We start from the raw sequence: 27,339 nt of genomic DNA on the forward strand, positions 1-27,339 counted from the left end.
TCAATGTCTTATTTGAAATTTGAATGCATACATATCTATTTGACCTGAAATGTCAATGCATCATTTCAATTATGTGTATTTATTTTCCTCAACATGAAAAATTGGAATAAGCAATTTTGCACTAATTATATAATGTACTTCTTCAATGACTGTCACAGTTTGAACATTATGTCATCTTAATATTGTAAAGAGACAAGGAATAAATTATAAAGAATTATGTAACATAATGTATAAAAAAAACCCACATGAATATATGTAAACTGTACAGATGGTTGAAACTTACCTTTATATGACTTCCTCATGTCCCAATGCAGTATATATATACCTTCACAGAATGTCTTCAGAAGTCAAAGCTTAACCTACAAGTATCAATTAATCAAATATAGGTCATACAGTTGCATTACATCATAAAAATTATCATAACTTTCAACATTAAACCTTACACAGTCAAACAACAAAGGTGTTAAGTGATATAATGTACTGACAGAAAATACACTTGCTGTTAATGGCATTTTAATTTTCACTATGGCAGGAATGATTTCCCTGTTTAATCCGCCAAGGGTTGGAGGAGGGTTGGGTGGGGGGAGGGAGGGTAAGTGTGTTTCTAGCCACTGACATATAATGTTTTTGACTCATCCTATATGATGTATGATGATATGGGACAGGAAGAGGAGAAGGAAGAATGCTCTAGTTATTTAAATCACATCATTCATTTCCTGGTCAGAATAGAAAAGTATAGCTTACAGAACTAGTTTTTCTAATTTTTCAAATTTTTGTGGAATATCCTGTCTCTTTGGAAATGAATACATATTGAATCATTTAAGAAATTACATCAAATCAAGGACAGATTTATTGTATTTCCCTGGTGAGTTTTCTCTGACCATTGAGGATCACATCATCATAATCATTAAAATTTAACTAACTGTAATGTTTTCTTTGCGACTAGGAGAATGCTTGGCTGGAGGTGGAATACAGCTTTTATTGTTTACCATATAAGTAAAGTATTAAACCATAAAGCACAAATTATGTTTTACCTACATTCAATATTTACAGTGAATCATTGAAATATTTATCATTACCAGGTAAACTATAAAAAAATGAATATGTATACATACAGTATATATTACAAATATCAAGATATCAACACCTACCCTATCTGTAACTATAAGTTTGTTGTAAGTCACTTTCCAAAATCTATCATACACAATGAAAGTTAATTTCTATTATGTGATAATAGGATAAGATATCACATTCCAACATAATTGCTGTTTTAAGTGTAAACAAATCATTTTTACCATGTAAAAGTATATTAATTATCCTAAAAATCTTACACAAATTCTGAATATCCCATCGATTTCCTACCTTGAGCTTCACTTGTAATGAAATTGCCTTATCTTCTTCTCTTCACGTTCATGTTGTAGTGTTCATGTGTTAGGTATTAAATATAATCATATGTACATGTAGGATATTGACAACTTGTATATTGTATTGTGTATGAAGATTTCATTAATATATGCATTTATGTGCTTTAAGTGTCTTTCAAGTGCTCATCTGAGTAGTTTTAATTGTAAATTATATTGGTCATTAAACTGGAGAATGTCTTTGTTGATTGTGATGACAATAAACCTAGTGTCAGATGTGCTCAGGTGAGGGATTCACACCTGTATACACCTGAGTAACTCCTGACAAGTGGTCACCCTAATATCACATTGTTTATTCAATTGGACATGCTAATTAAAAGTCCTAAGACGTAAACACCTATCAATCAATATTTACACACAGATAAATAATAGGTTACTTTACAGTCAGAAATAAAACCAACCTCATAAAAAAACTGTACATTCAGTCAAGTTCATAGATCTATCAACGAAAGCAATTTGCATTAATACATTATAACATAAAGTGTTTATTTTCATTGGTTTGACTCTATGATAAAGACAAAAAGGAATCAAATAATTGCATGAAAAAAATAAACAAGAATTAAAAAACAAATTGGGAATTTATCAATCAAAGCTAAATGATTAATAATATTTAGAATTACCAGCAAATTGCCTATGATAGATGAAAACCAATATTGCATGAGTGAAACTGTCAAAAATGTACAGATGAATGTGATAAACAAAAGAAAAAATCATAACAAAATGCATCATATATAAGTCTGATTTTCCTAGCCTAAAGGATCTTAATTATCATTAGGAAGATATGCTTATGCCTATTTATGCTGCCATTAGAAATATACAATGTGCACCTGCAAGAACATATCTTTGCATTTTACGTGCCCAGATGTCAACTGCTAATGAACTATGTACCTGTAAGTACATTTTTAAGCCAGGATATGATTAATATATAATCTTAAATGAATTTTCATTTACCAACACATTTAATGAAAAAAGTGTTGCTTATGTATACTTAGAAGTTTTTCAGTTTTGCAAGCCTTGGCATGTACAAATTGAAAAATAAAAGGTCCATCAAATCTCATATCAAATGAAAATAAATTCTTTTTATCACATAACTGTGAAAAGTAACATTTTGACAATTGCCATTATTGACATTTTGAAGTAAAACATGTGGATGACAAAATCAAATGAAGGCAGCCATTTTGAAATTGTGATGTTGAAGCATTGTCCATATTGACATCATAACCAATTTCTGACTGCTGCTGGCACAGCCATGAAGAACGTTCCACAGTATATTACAGTAGTGACATAACCAATATTACAAGAGCGAATTCATCGGATATGAGGACGATTATGAAGGCTATATGTTTGTGGATGTTTACAAACATTATCCGAATATAATACAGTGTATTTGGATTCAAAACAATTTAGAAATTATTCTAAAATTGTATTCTATTGTAAATTCAATTCCTATCAAATCGGTTGCATTTTGTATAGTTGTTGTTTACAAACCCGTTAGTATGGTCAGATATAGATAGTCACCATGGCGATTATTATAAATAGCTCTTTAATAAATAGCGATAAATCAACATGTGCCCGGTCTATAACCTGCCTGTAGCCGTATAACTAGTAAGTGTTGCCATGTGTTTACCATTTTCTGATATGTTAGTAAAGTTAAAACGTTTTGTTAATATAAATAGAAATGTTGGTATATAAATACTGTAAACTTCATTATATGCATAACATTGGAACACCGTTTCACTGGCAAAGCATACTGACCGAAAAGCTAGTTGTTCCTGCCCCTTTCAATATCCACATTTTTCTTTTGTTCGCTGACCGGAAGTTTACAACGGAACAATAATAAAAGAAATGAAGCTGTGCATATCCGGAAATTTCATTCATTCTGAATTCTGCATGGATTTATCATTGCAAGATTTAATTCTGACAATGAGTTTTGATTATATGAACCACCTATCTCACGGCTCCCAATGAGATGAAGCTTTCTACTTTCAAAAGCAAATAAATTTGGTCCCAAAAAGAAATGTTTATACTGTGTCATGCATAATTTTTAAAAAGTTTCTATAAATGGTACGGTGTCCATCTATTTTGTATTGGTAATTCCATATCTGGAATAAACTTCAGTCATCTCCTTCGATAAATTCATGCTTGAAAATAAGAAACAACAAAATAATGTTTGATAAAATTAATTGAGCACGCGCAAACTATCACGACGTCATACGTGAATATATTTAAAGATTGCATGGCCATTGTCATTGGTCTTTAGGAAATGTAGAGATCACAGGTTACACTATTTTGCAGGTCTCAATGTTTTGACATGAATATCACACGGGTAGGCTAGTACACTGAATCATTTTTTACCTCTCGGCTACAGGTGGGTTTGATTACCTTGCGAGCTTCGGATTTTCCAGTATAGGAAATTTTTGGCATCCAGAATCTGTGGCGCCATTTCTTCAGACGGGAGTGACTTGTGTTAATTCAGCGGAAGTCTCATTCGATATAGCAATATTATCATCGGTCCTACTTTTCCATTATGTGTTTTTCCAAGTTAAATGAAATAGGTTTCTATTTCAATTATGTGTCTTTTCACTTCAGCGTAAAAGATTTTTTTCTTTTATAATGTGTTCGGGCTCTAATTAGTATTATAGTAAACACCAAATGTTTTGATAATAAACAGGTTAGTCCAAATCTATTGAAGACAATGGGTAAAGAAGGCAAAATGAATTCTGCTTTACTCAAATAAATTGAACGACAAAAGGATTAAATTTCAAAACGGATAACATCTACTTTATTTAATCTCAAAAATTTAGTCTTCTTAAAACACGTATTTACTTTTTGAAGTACATTTAAAAAATATAATGTACAACAAATGCGTTGTTTTAGCCGTCAATGCTGGACTACATGGTAGAGCTCTATTGATTTACGTCTCATTGTTCTAGGATAACAATTAACAATGACACCGAACATTGTGTGATCATGATATGAAGAGATTGCTTAACCTCGAGACCATTATATGATATGTATATTTGCACGTTTATTGGCCTGCATGTGGAAGTTAATGGTGCTGTTTATGTATACATGTGTTGCCATGTAATTTTAACGCTTCCCCTGAAGATATATCCTGCTAGTGTGTTTTTCACAGGTGAAACTGTCCGTCTTGCCGCCTTATCCAGGTGAATTCCCAATCCTATCAACTAATAAGTGTCTTGTTACGACCTGTAATCCCCTCTGACCGACAGGTTCCTGGCGAAAGGGAGATGTGTTAAAATTTTATAAATTTATAATTCAATTTCAATAAAATATTACCTTAAGAAGAAATAGAATTAAATGTTAAAACGGCCTGCCACACTCAGCCAAGACCGTCAAAAGGACTTAGCACAGGAGGAGGGAGGTGAAAGACGTTAAGAAAAAGTACATGTACTGAGTGTGCGACCATTAAGAGGAGGATGGATCCAAATTGAGTGACCACATGGCAAAACATAATCGTTGAAATTATAACCACAGAAACTTAGACGTTCCAGATTGACCCCGCCCTTCATACTGATTTCGATGTTAATTAGTTTATTTACGTTTGTAAAGGTATATATCACAAGTGTGGAAAATATATAGTTTTTCTCAGCTGCAAACAGCAGCGTATGTGATACAGTTATTCCATAGAAGATCAGGGGCCAAGCTAGCCCAGCAGAAATGTGTAAGCCCAGGCGAGGGGTCTGAATTTGATGATTTCAAAGATTTTTAGAATCGTTTTCTGAGACAGATTTTTTTTTTATTTATTTAACAACAAACTTCAACCCCTGATATTTATTTTCAACCTTAGTTTTGTAATTTTGTCCGACATACTTCATTCACGGATTATTTTTTATGTGTAAGCCAGGGCTTTTTCTTTCCCTGAAGATGCAGCGACACAAATTGCATTTTTTACGAGACGAAATACCGTTAAAAGAGGATCGCTTGGTGTTCGATGGGAATCCGCACGACGGAACGACAGCAAGCTCTTACTCTCAATAAGACTACTAATAGTCCTTTAAACATAAGTCTCCGTGTATCGATAAAACGTATAAATCGAAATATCCGAATATAAACATGGAACAGGGAAATATAACCCACAGGGTTTAATATTATATCATAAAATGAAACATGAAATAAACAATGATTTATTATATAATCACATATCTTCTTTTTCTTATATTTTTGTTATTTTTTTTCTTCTTTCATTGTGAATATAAAAACACCGAGGGCGGGCTGCTTTCAAAATCACGAAACAAATAGGTTTTTGATTAAATGACCTCACGCTTTACACTTTTTTCAGTCTTTCACCTCCCTCCTCCTGTGCCTTTGAAGATTCGCATTGGTAGCAAATGCTTTAGAGCAATAGGTGCACGTATGTAATTTTGTAGCATCATGACAGCTGCACATGTGTCTTTGCAAAGTGGTCTTGCTAAAACATTTCTTTCCGCAACAGGTGTATTTCCCTAGTCATTGATGCCGTTTTTCGTGTACCACAAGATTTGATCTACTGGCAAACAGTTTATCGCATTCTCTTCACAATTGTACACCTCTCTGTTCATCTGTAAAAAGTTTCAGGTAGAAGTCTGTGCTATGTATTACATCAAAACAGCCATGATTTCAAGTTATGAACAATACATCGTTTCCCGATCAAATATTGTGTACGATACGATACTGGAACGAAAACCATTGTATACGATACGATTTTTACAATAATATTTAAATATTTTAAATTAAGCGCCCTTTTCACACAATCGGGTTATGAAATTACAAAATATCACAATATTAACAATTAGGGATGTGACTTTAGTTTATATCTTACAAGAAAAGAGCCAGATGATCAATTTCGTTATAATATTGTGTACGCTAAAATACTGACGGTCAACCCGGAAGCTCAGTTGATCGGGTTTAACTAGAAAACTGCACAATTACGTCGTAAATGGTTTTCTCCATAAAATATACTGCCATTTTAGTCTTCTTTGCGCCAGTTTTTAATTAAAAAGGAAGCAGAGTACCTGATTAAAATAACAAAACTGTCCCGAAGTGGATGACGCCATTTTGAATTTGTGTGTGTACCTTGCTTTATTGTCACGTGGCTTCTACACATTGGTACTGTACTTAACGAGAGTAGAGACGTCCCTGGGTAAAACTGCATGTGTTAGACCCGGGGTACAAGACAACACCTTCAATATATCCCTCAATGAAGATAAACACAAGCAATGATTACATTATTGAAACAATCATGATTTTTTTACAGTTCATTCAGTAATCAATTACCATTACGTTTTCTTGCTGAGCCTTCTTGGTCCCTTCCGACCGCTCTCCAACGACATAAACACACTAACGCGGGACAACATAATTATATGACATCTCCGCCAAATGTTACATTAGAGACATTGCGAATTTATTTAACAGTCAGATCATGTGATGAAATGTTATTCTTAATGACTTGATGTTGCAGTCATTGGCATAGATATTTCAGTTCTTATTTTTTGTAATGTCAAATAATGTGATAATCTGATGGTAAACGTTTCGCTTCAATACAGTGGGCGAAAAAATTCAGCAGTAGGTGACCAACGATCTAGCAGCCTTAAAAAGAATTGGGGAGATAATTCAGTTTCCACTTCCGTTACTCGACACGTCTACTTCCTGTAGAAGCGGGCGGCTTTTTATCGTTTCCATGACAGATGGATGATCTTTATATCTTTAATACGTTTGCAGCTTCACAAAACCTCTTGAAATGTAACTATGATTCATTGTGAGTGGTCCAGGAGAACCTTTCCATACAGGTTCTTGGTGGATACCTGAACCTCGAGTTTCCATGGCCAGGTAAGGAGACATGACAAGACGAAGATCATGAACACGGTGATTTAATGTTGCATGCACCAACACGCTTATTTTGAATTAAAATATATGTTTTGGACAATGGTTATAAAATTCATACTGTTTGTCTTAAACATTTGTATCCTGTAAAATTAATTAGTATCTTCCTTAATTACAAGTACTCTAGTGGAATCACAGAAGTTCCGCCCCAAAAGTTTTCCCCCATGTCATTACCTGATGACTTCGATTCATATTGTCCCAATCTACAGGTCATTACATCCCAAATTCACCACCGTATCACCCTACATTTTATATTTTGTACCCAAACTATATAGCATCAGATATAAATTTCAAGTGTAATATCATTATACTAGTTGTGTATCTGTATACAATTATATAATTATTACTGACATTACATGGAAGTCAGTGAAGTTAACGTTTTCAACATATTTGCTTCATTCAAAGGCAAGTCCATCCTATTTGGTGTCATTCACGCCTTGTGTGATCTGCAGAAAAGCATCCCTTTGATGAAGATTCATGCCACGTGCACTTTCAGCATGTTTCTGTGCAAAAAATTATAACACAAAATAGATGTGAGTTTCATGGTGAAAGCAAGTGAGATACAAGGTATTTTTTTGATGATCTAAGGATATTCATGTCTAACCATCAGAACATTTGGATAAAGGGATGCAAGTACCAAAAATTGCAATAACGAAATTCAACCAACTCAAAAATCTTTTGTTTTACCAACTCACTAGATTTGTTGTCCATTTTTTTGATGTGCACACCATGATCATGACCAAGAATATGTCAGTGTTTTACATTTTCCCAATATAGGTATAGCCAGATTTGCAGATACTCCAGTACCTGTTTTTTTACCTCCATAGGATGCTTATATATACACGTCTATATTACTTCTTGAATGTGTTATCTGCATTAAGGTCATGGCTTTTGAAACTAGTTATTAACTAGTAATTTTTATTATGTTGTCAATGACAAGAAAATCTATTTCTGTCATATAAACATTGTTTGCTGTCCTGCATTCAGATAACAACATGTTAATCAAGCTTGTAAGTTGTGTACATATTATACAGAGGTTATACATTTTGTCTGTAATATTTCTATCATTTGACCATTGAATATTACATACACAACAATTTGCTACATTCAACAGTACAGGATGCAGATATCTATATCTGTTTTGTTTTTACTGCATGTATTTTATGATGGATATCTATCAATAAATTATGGGTGTTAGAATTATTTGATTAAAAAAGATAAAAACAATAGATATCAACAAAAAATAATGTAAAACTTACAACAGTTACTTGTCCTTGATACCTTAAGACAGAAATCTTCAAATGTGTCCATACATTTTAAGTACAACAGGGATTAAACAGTATATAATATACATGTAACATTTTGATAAATTTCTATGTACAACGGAATGTTTATAACATGTAACAGCATTTTGATTATTTTATGGATACAACAGAAGGTATAGAACATGAAAAAGTACTTATGAAAGAATTTGAATTTACACATAGAGGTCTGTAGGAAAAAAAGGGCATTATAGATTTAAGGAAATATATGATGGGGCATTATGGAAATTTGAAGTGGGGTGATATGAATTAATCTTGGGACATTTGTAGTAGCATGGGATGCAACTATTTGCCCTCGAGTGTTGAATTAGTATCCTAATCGATGTTTCACACTACAACATTTCATCCCAAAGACAAATCTTTTTGCATCAACTGTCATTACATATACATATTTTGTTTGTACGTCTTTTACTTCTTTCTGTTATCACTTTGCAGTAGACATTAAAACTCAGTCAGCCCAGAATACAGTTCTTAACTTGTGTCCTGATATAATAAATTCAAAAGTTTTTAGAGAATTATTATGCACATGTAACTATCTAGTTGAACACAACCCCTCTAAATCCAATGACTTATGTCACGTGACCATGTCACAAAAAACATGTGATGGTCAATATGATAAATACCTACTTACCTATGCTTTATACACAAATTGCCAGTGGTGCTGGATTGTGCCAGATCTGTTGATATAAAATATGGAAATGTTTTATTTGTCAAAAGGCAATCTAAGTAATATGATAAGCAATATAAGTACATAAATATACATTGTATACCTACTTATTACCTTTGTCTTTATAAATTTTTGTTCAGATATTAAATGCATGCTGTTTTCTACTTATCACTTCTCAAGTTTATTGTTAAAATACAATGTAACATGCATGTTATAAGTTAAAATAATTTGTTTACTTCTCAAAGTTCATGAACAGTATATTTTTAGGTACATGTAAAGTCAATGTAGATTGTGCATGATAATTAATAATTTCAATGATTTAGTCCAATAACAGCAATGAATCCAAACACAAATTGGCAAACGGTGTATGTGCTGAATTTTTTTCCAATCTGACTTATGTCTGAATTATATATGAATTTAATTATTTGAGGACAAAAATTGATATATGAAAAAATAGTAAAAATAATGCTAAGTTAAATCAGCTGTCCATGGAATTTTAGCAAAAATTTGCATATTTTAACCATGATATTTAGAGCTGTATAAATATATATAAATCCTGGACACATGGAAAAATATAATGTATTGCCACCTTTGTCCTTGAAATGGGAAGCACAATAATACATTGTACATTTGTTTTAGAATATTGTATGCAATAATACATTGTACATTTGTTTTAGAATATTGTATGCAATAATACATTGTAGATTTGTTTTAGAATATTGCACTATCATTATCTTTCTTGGTCATGGTATACACTGTTTGTACCTAACTACAATTTTTGTATTATAGGTAATGATACAGGAATCATAGTGATTTGGTTGATATGGGGTAGCTGAAATAATTCTCCTAATCATGAATAGTTAATCTGAGGCATAATTATCTCCCTTGGATTTATGAAATTCATGAACTCTGTACAAGAACAAGATTTTCTTCCTCCTTTCTTTACTTAAATACCTCATGATAGGAATAATTTTTGGAATAATTTATAATATTTAAGAAGAAAAATTGCAATTATTTAAATAATATCTGACCCTTTAATATCAGTGTCCCAAATTAGTATACTGGTAAATTTCATGACAAATGATATGAAAAAAAATAATAACATGGCCAACAGTCTCTGAAATGTCAGTCTGATGCTTCTATAATCTCATGATTTTTGTATATTGTACTAGATCTATATTCTAAGTAACTACATTGTTTTTCCAGCTTATATATAGTAGATGAATTCAGAAGCATGTAAGTATTAATTGTACAGCTACTGGGAGGTTGCTACTACTTACAAAAGTTACATAATTAAAAGCTGCATGTTGATACATGTATCAAAATTGTATTGATGATAATCATTTATCACACCCAATGCTAGAACTAATAAGGCTATAACTATAGGCTAAATTTTACAAGAACTTTTGTTACCGTTTTTTTTTTTTTTTTTTTTTTTTTTTTTGCTTTTTTGTTTTTTTTTTTTGAGGGAGAATGGATTCGATTTTAAAAAATTTCAATGAGTACCTGATTTGATCTTTTAAATTTTTACCTGTAAATATTATATATATGTACAACAGAAAATTGTGTTTCTCAATTATTTCTTATTTATTCAATTTAATAGTTTATCACCCTGTTATAATCACAGAGTAAATTGAAGGCAAAAGTCAAATTAGAAACATTAAATTGTACATAATTATAATGTTATCCATGGATTGTGCTTTCAGCAATTCCACTCTTCTCAGTTTTAATGAATGCTTTATAAATAAACAAGAAACATAAGAATTTTGGGTCTTCAGGTCTTAGTACAATGGTTATGTTTATAAGCATGTGATGGAGTAGTAGTTATTGTGTATGTGATAAGATTTCCTAGCTTGCATGGTTTAAGGAACAATGGAAGAAGCGTTCTTCATTTTCATCTGCAAGATATTTTTACACATCCATTGTTTCTAGGTATATTGTTCAAGTCAATTATTTTCAAAATATGAAACTGCCTTGGAGCAAACAGATCCATGGATTATGCAACAATGTATGCTTAATATTCCAAACAATTTCACAAAATGTAATGTACCTACTAATTTTACATCTCATGCTCTTTAATACGATGAAGCATGCAGATGTCATAGACAATTCTACAGTTAAAAGTGACATAGATGGTTCTACAGTTAAAAGTGGCATAGATGGTTCTACAGTTCAAAGTGGCATAGATGGTTCTACAGTTCAAAGTGGCATAAATGGTTCTAAAGTTCAAAGTGGCATAGATGGTTCTACAGTTCAGAGTGGCATAGATGGTTCTACAGTTCAAAGTGGAATAGATGGTTCTACAGTTCAAAGTGGCAGAGATGGTTCTACAGTTAAAAGTGGCATAGATGGTTCTACAGTTCAAAGTGGAATAGATGGTTCTACAGTTCAAAGTGGAATAGATGGTTCTACAGTTCAAAGTGGCAGAGATGGTTCTACAGTTCAAAGTGGAATAGATGGTTCTACAGTTCAAAGTGGCAGAGATGGTTCTAAAGTTCAAAGTGGAATAGATGGTTCTACAGTTCAAAGTGGCAGAGATGGTTCTAAAGTTCAAAGTGGAATAGATGGTTCTAAAGTTCAAAGTGGAATAGATGGTTCTACAGTTCAAAGTGGAATAGATGGTTCTACAGTTCAAAGTGGCATAGATGGTTCTACAGTTCAAAGTGGCATAGATGGTTCTACAGTTCAAAGTGGCAGAGATGGTTCTACAGTTCAAAGTGGAATAGATGGTTCTACAGTTAAAAGTGGCATAGATGGTTCTACAGTTCAAAGTGGCATATATGGTTCTACAGTTCAAAGTGGCATAGATGGTTCTACAGTTCATAGTTGGGAGAGACGGTTCTATAGCTTACAGTTGTCATAGATAGTTCTATAGCTTACAGTTGTCATAGATAGTTCTATAGCTTACAGTTGTCATAGATGGTTCTATAGCTTACAGTTGTCATAGATGGTTCTATAGCTTACAGTTGTCATAGATGGTTCTATAGCTTACAGTTGTCATAGATGGTTCTATAGCTTACAGTTGTCATAGATGGTTCTATAGCTTACAGTTGTCATAGATGGTTCTATAGCTTACAGTTGTCATAGATGGTTCTATAGCTTACAGTTGTCATAGATGGTTCTATAGCTTACAGTTGTCATAGATGGTTCTATAGCTTACAGTTGTCATAGATGGTTCTATAGCTTACAGTTGTCATAGATGGTTCTATAGCTTCTATAGCTTACAGTTGTCATAGATAGTTCTATAGCTTACAGTTGTCATAGATAGTTCTATAGCTTACAGTTGTCATAGATGGTTCTATAGCTTACAGTTGTCATAGATGGTTCTATAGCTTACAGTTGTCATAGATGGTTCTATAGCTTACAGTTGTCATAGATGGTTCTATAGCTTACAGTTGTCATAGATAGTTCTATAGCTTACAGTTGTCATAGATGGTTCTATAGCTTACAGTTGTCATAGATAGTTCTATAGCTTACAGTTGTCATAGATAGTTCTATAGCTTACAGTTGTCATACAGCATACTACAGTTTATTGTTATCATAGATAGTTAGTTGTCATAGATAGTTCTGCAACTTATAGTTTTCATATATGGTTCTACAGTTCATAGTTGTCAAAGACTATTCTTTATCTTATTCTTGTCATATATGGCTCAGCAGCTTATAATTGTCATTGACGGTTCTGCAGCTTATACTTGTCATAGACAGTTCTATAGCTTATAGATGTTATTGATGGTTCTGCAGCTTATACTTGTCATAGACAGTTCTATAGCTTATAGATGTTATTGATGGTTCTGCAGCTTATACTTGTCATAGACAGTTCTATAGCTTATAGATGTTATTGATGGTTCTGCAGCTTATATTTGTCATTGATGGTTCTGCAGCTTATATTTGTCATTGATGGTTCTACAGCTTATATATTTCATTGATGGTTCTGCAGCTTATATTTGTCATTGATGGTTCTACAGCTTATATTTGTCATTGATGGTTCTACAGCTTATATTTGTCATTGATGGTTCTACAGCTTATATTTGTCATTGATGGTTCTACAGCTTATATTTGTCATTGATGGTTCTGCAGCTTATATTTGTCATTGATGGTTCTACAGCTTATAGATTTCATTGATGGTTCTACAACTTTTATTTGTCATTGATGGTTCTACAGCTTTTATTTGTCATTGATGGTTCTGCAGCTTATATTTGTCATTGATGGTTCTGCAGCTTATAGATTTCATTGATGGTTCTACAGCTTATATTTGTCATTGATGGTTCTGCAGCTTATATTTGTCATTGATGGTTCTGCAGCTTATATTTGTCATTGATGGTTCTGCAGCTTATATTTGTCATTGATGGTTCTACAGCTTATATATTTCATTGATGGTTCTGCAGCTTATATTTGTCATTGATGGTTCTACAGCTTATATTTGTCATTGATGGTTCTACAGCTTATATTTGTCATTGATGGTTCTGCAGCTTATATTTGTCATTGATGGTTCTACAGCTTATAGATTTCATTGATGGTTCTGCAGCTTATATTTGTCATTGATGGTTCTGCAGCTTATATTTGTCATTGATGGTTCTACAGCTTATAGATTTCATTGATGGTTCTACAGCTTTTATTTGTCATTGATGGTTCTACAGCTTTTATTTGTCATTGATGGTTCTGCAGCTTATATTTGTCATTGATGGTTCTGCAGCTTATAGATTTCATTGATGGTTCTACAGCTTATATTTGTCATTGATGGTTCTGCAGCTTATATTTGTCATTGATGGTTCTGCAGCTTATATTTGTCATTGATGGTTTTGCAGCTTATATTTGTCATTGATGGTTCTGCAGCTTATATTTGTCATTGATGGTTCTGCAGCTTATATTTGTCATTGATGATTCTACAGCTTATATTTGTCATTGATGGTTCTACAGCTTATAGATTTCATTGATGGTTCTGCAGCTTATATTTGTCATTGATGGTTCTACAGCTTTTATTTGTCATTGATGGTTCTACAGCTTATAGATATCATTGATGGTTCTACAGCTTATATTTGTCATTGATGGTTCTGCAGCTTATATTTGTCATTGATGGTTTTGCAGCTTATATTTGTCATTGATGGTTCTGCAGCTTATATTTGTCATTGATGGTTCTGCAGCTTATATTTGTCATTGATGATTCTACAGCTTATATTTGTCATTGATGGTTCTACAGCTTATAGATTTCATTGATGGTTCTGCAGCTTATATTTGTCATTGATGGTTCTACAGCTTTTATTTGTCATTGATGGTTTTGCAGCTTATATTTGTCATTGATGGTTTTGCAGCTTATATTTGTCATTGATGGTTCTGCAGCTTATATTTGTCATTGATGGTTCTACAGCTTATATTTGTCATTGATGGTTCTGCAGCTTATATTTGTCATTGATGGTTTTGCAGCTTATAATTGTCATTGATGGTTTTGCAGCTTATATTTGTCATTGATGGTTCTGCAGCTTATAATTGTCATTGATGGTTTTGCAGCTTATACTTGACATAGACAGTTCTATAGCTTTTAGTTGTGATAGATGTTTCTGCAGCTCATTGTTTTCTTAGACTGCAACTGGTGCATAATTTATTAATACAATATATGGCTTATTGATATATTTATAGCTTCATGTGATTGACTTAGCCCTTGGACTCTGGTGTAGTGATGGGATATTCCAGAGATATAGCTACTAAATACAACATGGAATCATCTTAAGAATATCCGTGTACCAAATCACTGTAGTACATTTAATTCATTCCAAAATATTTACAAAGTACTCTTAAAATTATGTGTTTTAGTAGTTAAGTACAATCTTACATTTGACTTGATATTATGGTAATGAAGAAAACATAATTACCAGTCTTTGTCCATATATTGAAACTGTACCTTATTTATCCACAATTAAACCCTTTCTTCATTTTTGCAGAATCATTAATGATAGAGTAATAATTAGCTAAAAGTAAATACGAAGCTTTAACTGTCGGGGAGGTGGCCATTTGAGGATAAATATGGTAGATACATACTCTGGGTTATTATTTTTTTTATATCAGTCATGTGTTGTATGTTGGTCAATTCACCTCTCTAATTCTGAGAGAATGATGGAAAAATACTTTCAACAAAAACTGAAAAGAATTAACAAAAACAGATCTAAACAGACAGTCAGGTCAGATTATTATATATAAATTATATATAAACCAGTTGTATGGTCAATTGTTTTTCAGAATTACACTCAACCTGCCTAATTTTATAACGTCACAATGGGGGAGGATTCAACACAGCTTCTCAGCACGGCAGATCACTGCAGCCATTCTTTCCTTTGTTCTTTTGGGAGTGTTCCTGTTTGCTTTTATCCAAGTGTACATGGTTGGTTCTACAGGACATCAGAGTAGTACGGACACACATGGGTTTCATCAACGGTCTGCCACCACATATGGTGGTGACATACGTCCAGTCTTGGGGCCAGATGTGAGATATGCTATTGTGATAGACTGCGGCAGCAGTGGAAGTCGTGTCTATGTTTACTTTTGGCCTCCTCACTCTGGAAATGCTAGAGATCTGCTAAACATTCAACAATTAATGGGGCAAGATGGGAAACCTGTGGTCAAGAAAATCACACCTGGTATGAACCAATCTTACTTCTATTGACCGAGACATTACCATCTTTTATAGATATCATTGTATTTTAAAAAAGATCTATAACTAATATATTAGTAATTTGGAAATAGTTCCTAAGTTTAATTACATCAATAGATGGAAGGTAAATGAAAATATTCAGTTCAAATTTTGATTAGATACATGTAATTTTATTTATTTAAAAAGTGACAAATGTACATGTCAAATTGCTTAGTCTTAACACAGGAGGCAATTTTATAGGAAGCATATTGAGTGTTCTGTTTTCTTTCTCTCCTATCCAATTATGAACCAATATATATTGCTTTACCTCAGGGACATACTTTCATTATGAATTACTAAGTAGAGTCAACAACCTTAGTGCTTCAAGGTCAAGGTCATCACTGTTAATAAAATTGTTAAACACTCATACTTTAAACTTAAAAAAAAATTTTGAAATAGAGAGCGTTCATGTTTAAAGACATTATCTTGATTTAATCATTCAGGATTGGATAAATTTGAAGACAAGCCTGAAGAAGCAAATGAATATATCCGCCCATTGTTGAAGTTTGCAGCCTCCTATATCCCAAAAGAACAACAAAAAGAGACATTACTTTTTATTCTTGCCACTGCTGGCATGCGCATGATCTCTCCAAAGTAAGTAAATTTTTAGATCAAAGAAAAACTTTTAACATTCTGTCCACACAACGTGTGAATACCACACAAGTGAAAAAGAGTCTTCATAATTTGAAAAATTAATGTCAGATACAGAAAGACATTTTATTAACTTATACATATATATTTGATAATTAAGTCAGCTTGTTTGTCTAGGTTATTGCTAACCACACTCACATTAGAAATTCAGGCTTTATAAAGGGTCAAACAAGGAGTTACATCAATGGTGATGTTTGTTTTTACAGAGCACAGAAAGCCATATTTAATGATCTGAAGACAGACATTGCCGAAGAATTTCCATTTGTAATATCAGACAGCAATTTAGAGGTTATAAGCGGAAAACTGGAAGGTGTATATGCCTGGATTGCTGTTAATTATGCACTTAGAAAATTTGACCACGGCGAGGAAGGTAATCAACACTAACACTTGGTGTCCATCTACAATTTTTGTTACTGATCAAGTACAGCGTTTCTTATTCTCAGGTAACAATTTGTACAGAGAAGGTATAACATCGATGTCATTGATATAATATCAAATTTGTTTGATAATTTTTTAAGTCCTGATATTTTTTGAAAGGTATTATCAATTTTTAAAATCATATTCATCTATGATGACAACCTGGTACAATTAAATACAATTGTATAACACTTTTCACAACAGAGACTATCACTAGATGTTTTTTGGCATATGTGTAATGTGATATTTATGACAATATACTTGTCAAAAATACTTTTCTTGTAGAAACACATAAAATATTGATTCTGTGTTTTCTAAAATGTCAGGGACCCTTGATATCGGTGTAAAACTGTTTGCCTGTCTTCTTGACTGTCAGGAACGTTGATAACAGTATAAAACTTGTCAAAAGTCTCAATACAACCAAGTTGCATTGTTTTTCATCAATGTCAGACTTTCACGGTTTTCACCATTATATTGTATGACACATATTGAGCTAATAAATTATTGTTTAGAAAGAAATTAGTAACATCTTTTGATGATCTACCCTTCATTGGATAATTTGGTTTTGATACCAAATAGCAAAATTTTTGAGTAGTGAAGTGATTCTGCTATATGGCATATTGCTTCAGATGCTTCGTAATGTTAATAAGATTTCTTTTATTTCAGAGCACCCTCTGGTGGCAGTAGAGGTTCCTGGAGAGTCAGCCAAAAAGACACATATCCGCAGGCGGACAGTTGGAATGATAGATATGGGGGGAGGCTCTATGCAAATCGCCTTTGAAATCACATCTAAGGTTTGTGATTACTGCTAGCATTTTAAAATGTACTGTTTTCAATGATCAAAAGAGCAACAAAGGAAGTTCCAAAATAATCAATATCCAAGAACAAAAGATATGTTTCATTTCAAAATCTGATAATGGAAAAAATCAACTGATAAAAAATCTCTATGATACTTTATGTTAATTTTGCTTACCTTATCCCCCATGGGAGATTTGAAAATTAACTCCACTGAAAAATCATGAAATTCCTTGAAATCATGCCATGTAACAACCTCAAACACATCAACAAAACCTTCATGTTAAGCTCTTAATATTCTTTGACATCATGTACACTCATTGAAAGTAATGAATACCTACGGGATCTGGATACTTTCCTCTTGCCATGAAAATGAAAAAAGTCACATTTCAAAGACTTTCAGGAACGTCTTCTGAAATCTTCTTTAGATTACTGATTGGAAGAGAAAGAAAAAATTGTGTATTATTCATCTTAGACAAAGAAATGAAAAAATAAACAAGTCATTGATGTTATTTATTGTTTTCACTTCAGTCTGCTACAATTCCTGCACACAGACTTGTCGAATTCAACCTCGGCTGTCAGCAAAATGATTTTGATCACACATACAGAGTGTATGTATCTACCTTTTTGGGATTTGGTGCTAATGAAGCACGGGATCGCTATGAACAGATGCTGACAGCAAACGCTGATCACTCAAATGTTACAGAGAGGCGGGGAGAGAGTGCTGAAAACTCCACTGTAAACAGGTAAACTTTGAACCTGTCACATAGAAACTCAGATACAAAAACTGTGTACATGATATTTATAACACAAACAACTCAATACACATTTAATATAATCTGATAAATTGATCATCATCTGACTCTAGGATTGGTCAGAAGAAGGAGCAGATACTATCACAGTCCATATACAAATATACTTGAAAGACAGAATTTTGTATGATATATATACTACTTGAATACAGAAAAACCTCTGGTAATGTCATTTATGCCCATCTCACATTGTAGAGTGAGCATTATAAATGTTTTGTTTTCCTACCCTTACAATAGTTCATGCTGATATTCATACATTTGTCTTTTCAAACTTTGTGCGTGTTTGAGTCGATTACCCTAAAGTATATTGGCTAGAGATCCAGCCATATCATAATTTGTGTCCTCAATGAAAGAAGTAAGAAGTACATTAAATGGATGTCATGGATCTCTCACAGATTTGCAGGAAATTTGCTTTTAGTTCTATTTTTTCTTCAAGTTTAATTTCTCGGAAACTTCTTCTTTTCTGTAAACTTTAATTATGGTTTTACAAAAATATTCAAGATTTCCTATAAAATGTATGTAATTTTAGATAATATCATGGGTACAATGTTCGTTGTAATTACAGCCACCTCAATCATCACCATGGTAAACGTGTTCTACCAGACCCTTGCCTTCCCCCAGGCTTACTCTTTGAAAAAGATGATGACGAAGAACACACCCATTTTTTCCATGGGACAGGGGATTACCTAGCATGTCAGAAGGCTGTCTATTCTCTCCTCAATCTCTCAGCCCCGTGTGAACAGGAGGTTTGTTCTATGAACGGGGTTCACCAGCCTGAGATTTCCTTCCAGAAGACAGAGTTTTACGGCTTCTCAGAGTTCTGGTACACCATGCAGGATGTATTCAGTAAGGGAGGCCTGTATGACAAGGAAGAATTTCAAAAAGAGGCTCAGGTAAATAGACCAATAGAGAATACATTTGTCATATGATACGCAGTTTCCAAGTTTGTCTCCAGGTCAGGAAAACCCCATTGCTTGTTTCCTGGTGTAAACGGTAATTAGGAATGAAACAACCTGTATCTTTATCATAAGAAATGAAAAAAAAAATTAATGAAAAATTGTCATCAATCAAATGCTATATAAATCACACACATAGATACAGATTTTCTTTTGCACTATTTTAGCATTTTCATTTATATACTCTGTTTTCTTGTAGAAATTTTGCAGTACAAAGTGGACGACCCTCCAGTCTCGTGTAGAACAGAAATTGTATCCTAATGCAGATGATCAACGAATGAAGTAAGAGCATTTAGATCACAACAGAAACTTTCTATCGATACAGTAATTATCCTCAGGTGTTTAAAATATGTGAATATGCTTCAGTTATCTTATGTGACACTGATTGTCATGGCCTATGATGAGGGAAAGAAATATCAGTGTACTTGTACATCTGTATCCTAATTGTTATCTTTAAACATTCTGTAAGTATTTGTGTTGTGACTAAGTAGATATGGTAGATAAGGTAACCTATTTTCTGTTTAGAAAGGTATTTAAATTCCACTTGCATAGGATCAAATGATAATTTTTCAATTTTCAGTGTCATGTGCAAGTGTATGGCAAATTTCTGTTTAGAGACAGTAACTATTATTTTCCTATGTAAATGTTTTTTCTATTTATTTATTTCATTTATTTATTAATTTATTTATTTATGCAGGACAGAGTGTTTCAAGTCTGCATGGATGACTACTGTTCTCCACCATGGCCTCAAGTTTCCAGTGACCTACCACCAACTCCGTTCTGTTAACCTTATAAACAATAGGGATATCCAGTGGACGCTAGGAGCCCTCATTCATCGTACTCGGTACCTACCACTCAGGTGAGACCATCTGCTTCTTTACGGTCAAGGAAATTTGCTGTATTTAGAATCAAGAAACAGAGAGTGTTACTAGACTTTACAGTTTTCAGTGGGTTTCCTTCTCACTATGGGATAAAGCTAGTTATTTTCATCACCTGACTGTTTTGTTTGCAGTAAGTGGGACATTGGGTTTTTTTTCGCAGAAAAACAACCATAGAAAAGTACACATTTTCAGTATTGTCCTGTACCTAGGTAGGCTTCAGGTACAGTGCAGAAATACTCATATTTCTATTTAGAAATAACACATATTTGACAATTTTAATCAATGTTAATCAAAATAAGCATTAATCATGTGCTACAAAAATTATATCTTTTCAGGGATATAGAAAAATTTGAAACTCAGCATGCACAGTTGTCCAGTGTAAAGAATTCCTGGTCGCTTTACAACAGCTATGTGATAATTTTATGTATTGTGGTTGTGGTGATGGCAATCCTGTTATACATGCACCGCCTTCAGTTTCGACTGTTTCCTACAAGAAAAGATCTGAAGAAAGTGCCATCACTTCCCTTCTTCAACAATGATGAGGATCATTCTGGTTATCAGTATGCTTGACTGTCAGGAACTCCGATGATATTGAAAAACTGGTTACCAGTATGCTTGACTATCAGAAACTCTTGATAACAGTGTAAATCTGGTTACCAGTATTGTTGACTATCAGAAACTCCGATAATGGTGTTTAAAAACCTCAATCTTACAATAACATAGGACATAGTTAACTGAGAAAATATGACACAAAACTTCCATGAACACTGTAATACATTTCAGGTACATTTTGGCCTACCACAGAATAATAGCTCAAATGTTGTCATAACATTTAATCTTGTAATTGTAATCATATGATATATGTAAGCATAACACTATCACAGAAAAACTAACAATGTTTTTGTTATCAACTAAATATGAGAAACTATTAATTGTACAATTAACTGGGGAATACCTAGACCAGCATTACATAGTCATGAACCCGCTAAACCATTTTCAATTTCTGATCACCATACAGGATAACCTGTCTAAAAAACACTAAATTTTGTAAACACATGAAAAATCCATCTCGGAACAATTATCTGTATTCATTTAAGAAATCATGTATTTTTGAAACCTGATGTAAACGATCTGTGATGAGGATGATGACTGTATCAGGGTGTATATTTTTTTTATTTGTAGAGAGATGATAAAAAACTTTGTACTTTTGTCGTCCTACAGTTAGCAATTAGAGTTTTGATGAGACAGAATTAAATTATCTGTGTAAGTAAAATGTAAAGTGAAAGCAAGATGAATTAAACATTGACAACACTCCATTTGAACTGACATCTGTAATGAGTATCCTGAACTGTGTAGTAAGATTGTATTTATGGGGAAGGAGATATCATTATGAATGATCACTTTAGTGAAATTATGAAAACAACTGGGTACCAGTATATTGATTATATAGAATTATTTGACAGGTGCTACTGACATGTTTGATATTTCAAAATACTGGTTTATCATTTATCAATCTATTTTTTAAAGTTAATTGATTTTGTTATCCGAGGAAAACAAAAGTTGTCATAAAGAATTACATTGAGTTTTTCCATAGATTATGTTATCTCACAACTACTCTAGCCCCTTTTCAGAGTAATAACACCTATATCAGACATTTTTTATTTAAAAACAGTTGTAATAGGATCTAGCGCTGATTGACCGAAGGTTCTCTAGGTGTCTATGGTGAGGTCACAACATAATGATATTATATGCATTGTGACATGGGTGGGGTGGCAGAATTCACAATAACCAACCATGTGGATAGCCTTTCATTGGCATTTCTTCTGCTAGCAACAGTTTGAATCTCTGAGAAAATCGTTTGCTTTTTAAGTTCTTTATTTCAACAGTAGTGAGAAAATGGCTTCAAAGTTTTCATAGTGTTTTCTTGTAATTCATATATTTTTGTATATTTCATTTCTTTTGAAAAACAGCGCAAGAGTCAAAGAAATTTTTTATAAGTCTCAAATGTTTCCTTAACTCAACCAAAGTTCTCCAATGGAAAAAGATAACATCTTTAGTGACTTCTTCAATAGAAACTATATAGATTAAGTGGTTTACATCATGTGTTTGTGATGTATTTTAATAACATAGGCATATAATGCCAGTATATCCTACATATAAAAGGCAAATAATGTCACTGTATCTTTATATATCAGCATATCCTACAGATACACTGTATATGTGTATATGTCCTACAGATACACTGTATATGTCCTACAGATACACTGTATGTGTGTATATATCCTACAGATACACTGTATGTGTGTATATATCCTACAGATACACTGTATATGTGTATATATCCTACAAATACACTGTATGTGTCTATATATCCTACAGATACACTGTATGTGTGTATATATCCTACAGATACACTGTATGTGTCTATATATCCTACAGATACACTGTATGTGTCTATATATCCTACAGTTACACTCTATGTGTGTATATATCCTACAGATACTGTATATGTGCATATATCCTACAGATACACTGTATGTGTGTATATATCCTACAGATACACTGTATATGTGTATATATCCTACAGATACACTGTATATGTGTATATATCTTACAGATACACTGTATATGTGCATATATCCTACAGATACACTGTATATGTGCATATATCCTACAGATACACTGTATATGTGTATATATCCTACAGATACACTGTATATGTGTATATGTCCTACAGATACACTGTATATGTCCTACAGATACACTGTATGTGTGTATATGTCCTACAGATACACTGTATATATCCTACAGATACACTGTATGTGTCTATATATCCTACAGATACACTGTATGTGTGTATATATCCTACAGATACACTGTATATGTGTATATATCCTACAGATACACTGTATATGTGTATATATCCTACAGATACACTGTATTTACATTAAAACACAATGGATTAACATTGTTACTTGGTGATGTTCCTTTAAGTGTTTTTTATGTTGCTATACTTATATCATTTTCATATAGATGTGTAATGATTTTTGATATTTACGTAATTTACGTATTTAAGTTAGTTGTTGAAATACATTATATTATGATAATGAAGATTCATATCACATTTGAATGTATGTGTATATATAGTCAAAGGGTTTGAACTTTATCTTTTTATATTATAAAATTATGCAAAAATTGTATTAGATATCTATAACTGACTTAACGTCATTGTGGGATTTTTCAAACTTTTTGTGGTATACATGTATATCTAACTATGGCCTGAATAAGTTTATGGTGTTCTGTTGAGATGTTCGTACATTATGTAGACAAGGTACAGTCATCACAGAAAGTGATTTATGTACAAAGTCTGTATTTCATTGTATTTTGATAACTCTTAGCTGTCTCTGCCATTACACAAAGACTATTTTTAACTTGGGTTGGTAACATTTCAATCAATGCAGATTTTTCAGATGTGAACAGTGACAGCCTTCATTGACAATGACAGTCTCCAATTATTTTACATTCCTCTTATAATCGTTTTTCACTTGTAATATATGACTTTTCCAACTCAGCTTACCTGTATGAAGGGAAATCCTGTTTGTTTTTCACAAACCCATGAACTTGTTCAGTATTATATAAAGTCCCAGTGCTTTCAATGTGTTAATGTTAGTATGGTAAATTTTCTATATGATATTTCTATAAATGACAATATCTTAGGATATTTCTGTTGTATAATTCTTAGTGTGGTCTATCATTCAGTGTTTTAAGAAAATCTTGTCAACCGAATATTTTGAATTACTTCACAAATTAAAACTGAAATTGGCCACCTTTATTTTCATCTTTTTGATATAGGAATACAGAGATTCCCATTGTCAGTCTTGGGTTTCCACTAAATAGTCACCAAATGACTCCATAGCTCGCAGATGAAAATACCTTGATCAGTTTATTTTGTACTTCATGGCTCAAAGGTAGTGGTCACCAATATCATCTCTAGAAAGGTAATTAATTTCTTAGTTTTTGGTTTATTTTTCACTTCATGTTTGTGACATAAGACATTATTTTCACATGTTAAAAAAAAAATCTATGTAAATCAGAACAACAGGCTTTTTGTCTTTACTTTAGACATCTATTCCTAAAACATGAACATACAGGTAATTAGGTTGTTACTGTAATGTGTTTGATATCCTGTGTATACAATGGAATGGCTATGATGGGAGATTTTGTGGAAGTTTATGAATTTTTTTTTTAATCGGATGGAATTTGTCTACTTTTGGTTAGAGCATCAGTGGTCAGATAGAAGGTCCCTATAGGGGAAAGAGGAGTAAAAACTTTGGCTTATATTTGGTTTCACTTATTTCAATTTTACATGAAATGAAGAATTCCCATGCAAAGATGGTTAAATGAAGGACATTGCATTCCTGCTGCAGAGGATCCTCACAGAGAAAAATATCTGTCAAAAGTTTAAAGTTACTCATTATCGGAATTGCCAGAAGTATTTCTTTGGCACACCATATCTTATTTTCTCCTGATGAATTTGGCATTCATTTTGTGTTTCCTATCTCGTATGCTTCTGATTGTAGTTCCTGTTTATAGAAAGTTTTAGATATATCTTCAGGAAGATCTATGGGAACAAGGTATATGATTAAAATATTTTTTTAAGAGGTCTTTCATTCCAACAAATGTAACATCCTTTTAAGTGTGCCTATTGTGTCCCCAGGGCTGTAGGTGATATGTGTGTGTGTGATTGACCAAGTGCTTGTTTTCTTAAAGTGCAAAAATATGGGATGATAATAAATGAATAAAACTGATTCATCGTTTTATAATTTTTTATTTAAATGTGAAAATATAAAGCTATGCATGGAGCTGTCGCTGGGATTTCTCAATTGAATGCGATCAATTTCTTAAAATAGATGATTATAGTAAAATTGCATGTATTTACAATTATAGTGACACTTTTGTGATTAACAATGTTCCTCTTTTAAGGTTTTGACAGTTTCATGCAACAATTTCACATTCAAATACTACACAAAATAGTACACTTAGATTCTCAAATATAGATATAAAAAACATGCCTTTTGTTCCATATACAGCACTTTTTTGTTTTTTAACATAAATCCATCATAAAAGGTATGCTTAAGTTTAATATTAAAACTGACATTTATGTTTTGTACTTTTTTGGTTGAAAACATTGAGTGAAAATGAACCATTTTTGATTAGGTCTAAAATAGTGTTGGACAAATATTTTTGCATATTTTGAAAAAGTAAGAGGGGTAGAAATTGCACCTTGCCAGAAAAATCTGAAAAAATGTTTAAGGTAAATAGATCAGATGCACTATAAAATTTTGAAACCTAAGATCTCTGAACACACTGTTAACCAAACACAGTAACCAGTCCAAACCATACAGATCTCTAAACTGTGACTACATCAAAACAATCATTAAATATCATAATTTTAAACCATTGCTGGCATGAAACCAGGCTTCACATTATTGAAATATTTCTCCTATAAAGTAAATGATTAACTGACTGTCATCAAAATCAGAGAGGAGTACAAGGCCCACTGCCAAGAAGATAATTTTCATATATATTAAACGTGTTACCCATACTTTACTGATGGATATTATTCTATATCAAGCTTGTAACACATACTTTACAGATGGATATCAAACATGTTACCCATACTTTACAGATGGATATTATTCTATATCAAGCTTGTTACCCATACTTTACTGATGGATATTATTTTATATCAAACTTGTTACCCATACTTTACAGATGGATATTATTCTGTATCAAACTTGTTACCCATACTTTACAGATGGATATTATTCTATATCAGTCTTGTTACCCATACTTTACAGATGGATATTATTCTATATCAAACTTGTTACCCATACTTTACAGATGGATATTATTCTATATCAGGCTTGTTACCCATACTTTACAGATGGATATTATTCTATATCAGTCTTGTTACCCATACTTTACAGATGGATATTATTCTATATCAAACTTGTTACCCATACTTTACAGATGGATATTATTCTATATTAGTGTTGTTACCCATACTTTACAGATGGATATCAAGCTTGTTACACATACTTTACAGATGGATATTATTCTATATCAAACTTGTTACCCATACTTTACAGATGGATATCAAACATGTTACCCATACTTTACAGATGGATACTATTCTATATCAAACTTGTTACCCATACTTTACAGATGGATATTATTCTATATCAAACTTGTTACCCATACTTTACAGATGGATATCAAACATGTTACCCATACTTTACAGATGGATATTATTCTATATCAAACTTGTTACCCATACTTTACAGATGGATATTATTCTATATCAGTCTTGTTACCCATACTTTACAGATGGATATTATTCTATATCAAACTTGTTACCCATACTTTACAGATGGATATTATTCTATATTAGTGTTGTTACCCATACTTTACAGATGGATATCAAACTTGTTACCCATACTTTACAGATGAATATTATTCTATATCAGGCTTGTTACCCATACTTTACAGATGGATATCAAACTTGTTACCCATACTTTACAGATGGATATTATTCTATATCAGGTTTGTTACCCATACTTTACAGATGGATATTATTCTATATCAGTCTTGTTACCCATACTTTACAGATGGATATTATTTTATATCAAGCTTGTTACCCATACTTTACAGATGGATATCAAACTTGTTACCCATACTTTACAGATGGATATTATTCTATATTAGTCTTGTTACCCATACTTTACAGATGGATATTATTCTATATTAAACTTGTTACCCATACTTTACAGATGGATATTATTCTATATC

The 27,339-nt window shown here is 32.5% G+C and overlaps 1 protein-coding gene across 1 annotated transcript; it reads left to right on the forward strand.

The window, feature by feature from the left end:
• The first annotated feature begins 7,100 nt into the window (after positions 1-7,100).
• LOC132556498 (ectonucleoside triphosphate diphosphohydrolase 7-like) lies at positions 7,101-23,514 on the forward strand. Its single transcript, XM_060220906.1, has 10 exons — positions 7,101-7,250; positions 15,525-15,922; positions 16,419-16,569; positions 16,833-16,996; positions 17,710-17,837; positions 18,370-18,584; positions 19,216-19,543; positions 19,806-19,888; positions 20,304-20,465; positions 20,823-23,514. Exons 1-10 carry the CDS (start codon positions 7,243-7,245, stop codon positions 21,055-21,057), a joined length of 1,872 nt encoding a protein of 623 aa, XP_060076889.1. The 5' UTR covers positions 7,101-7,242; the 3' UTR covers positions 21,058-23,514.
• The last annotated feature ends 3,825 nt before the right edge of the window (positions 23,515-27,339 follow it).

The sequence above is a fragment of the Ylistrum balloti genome, unplaced genomic scaffold (genome assembly GCF_031769215.1).
Source record: "Ylistrum balloti isolate Yb309-2 unplaced genomic scaffold, AGI_CSIRO_Ybal_v1 Utg370574, whole genome shotgun sequence".
Classification (NCBI taxonomy): domain Eukaryota; kingdom Metazoa; phylum Mollusca; class Bivalvia; order Pectinida; family Pectinidae; genus Ylistrum; species Ylistrum balloti.

Coding starts and splice junctions, on each gene's coding strand:
- LOC132556498 (XM_060220906.1), top strand. Junction 15,923..16,418: donor GGTCAAGAAAATCACACCTG/GTATGAACCAAT, acceptor TTAATCATTCAG/GATTGGATAAATTTGAAGAC. Junction 19,544..19,805: donor AATTTCAAAAAGAGGCTCAG/GTAAATAGACCA, acceptor GTTTTCTTGTAG/AAATTTTGCAGTACAAAGTG.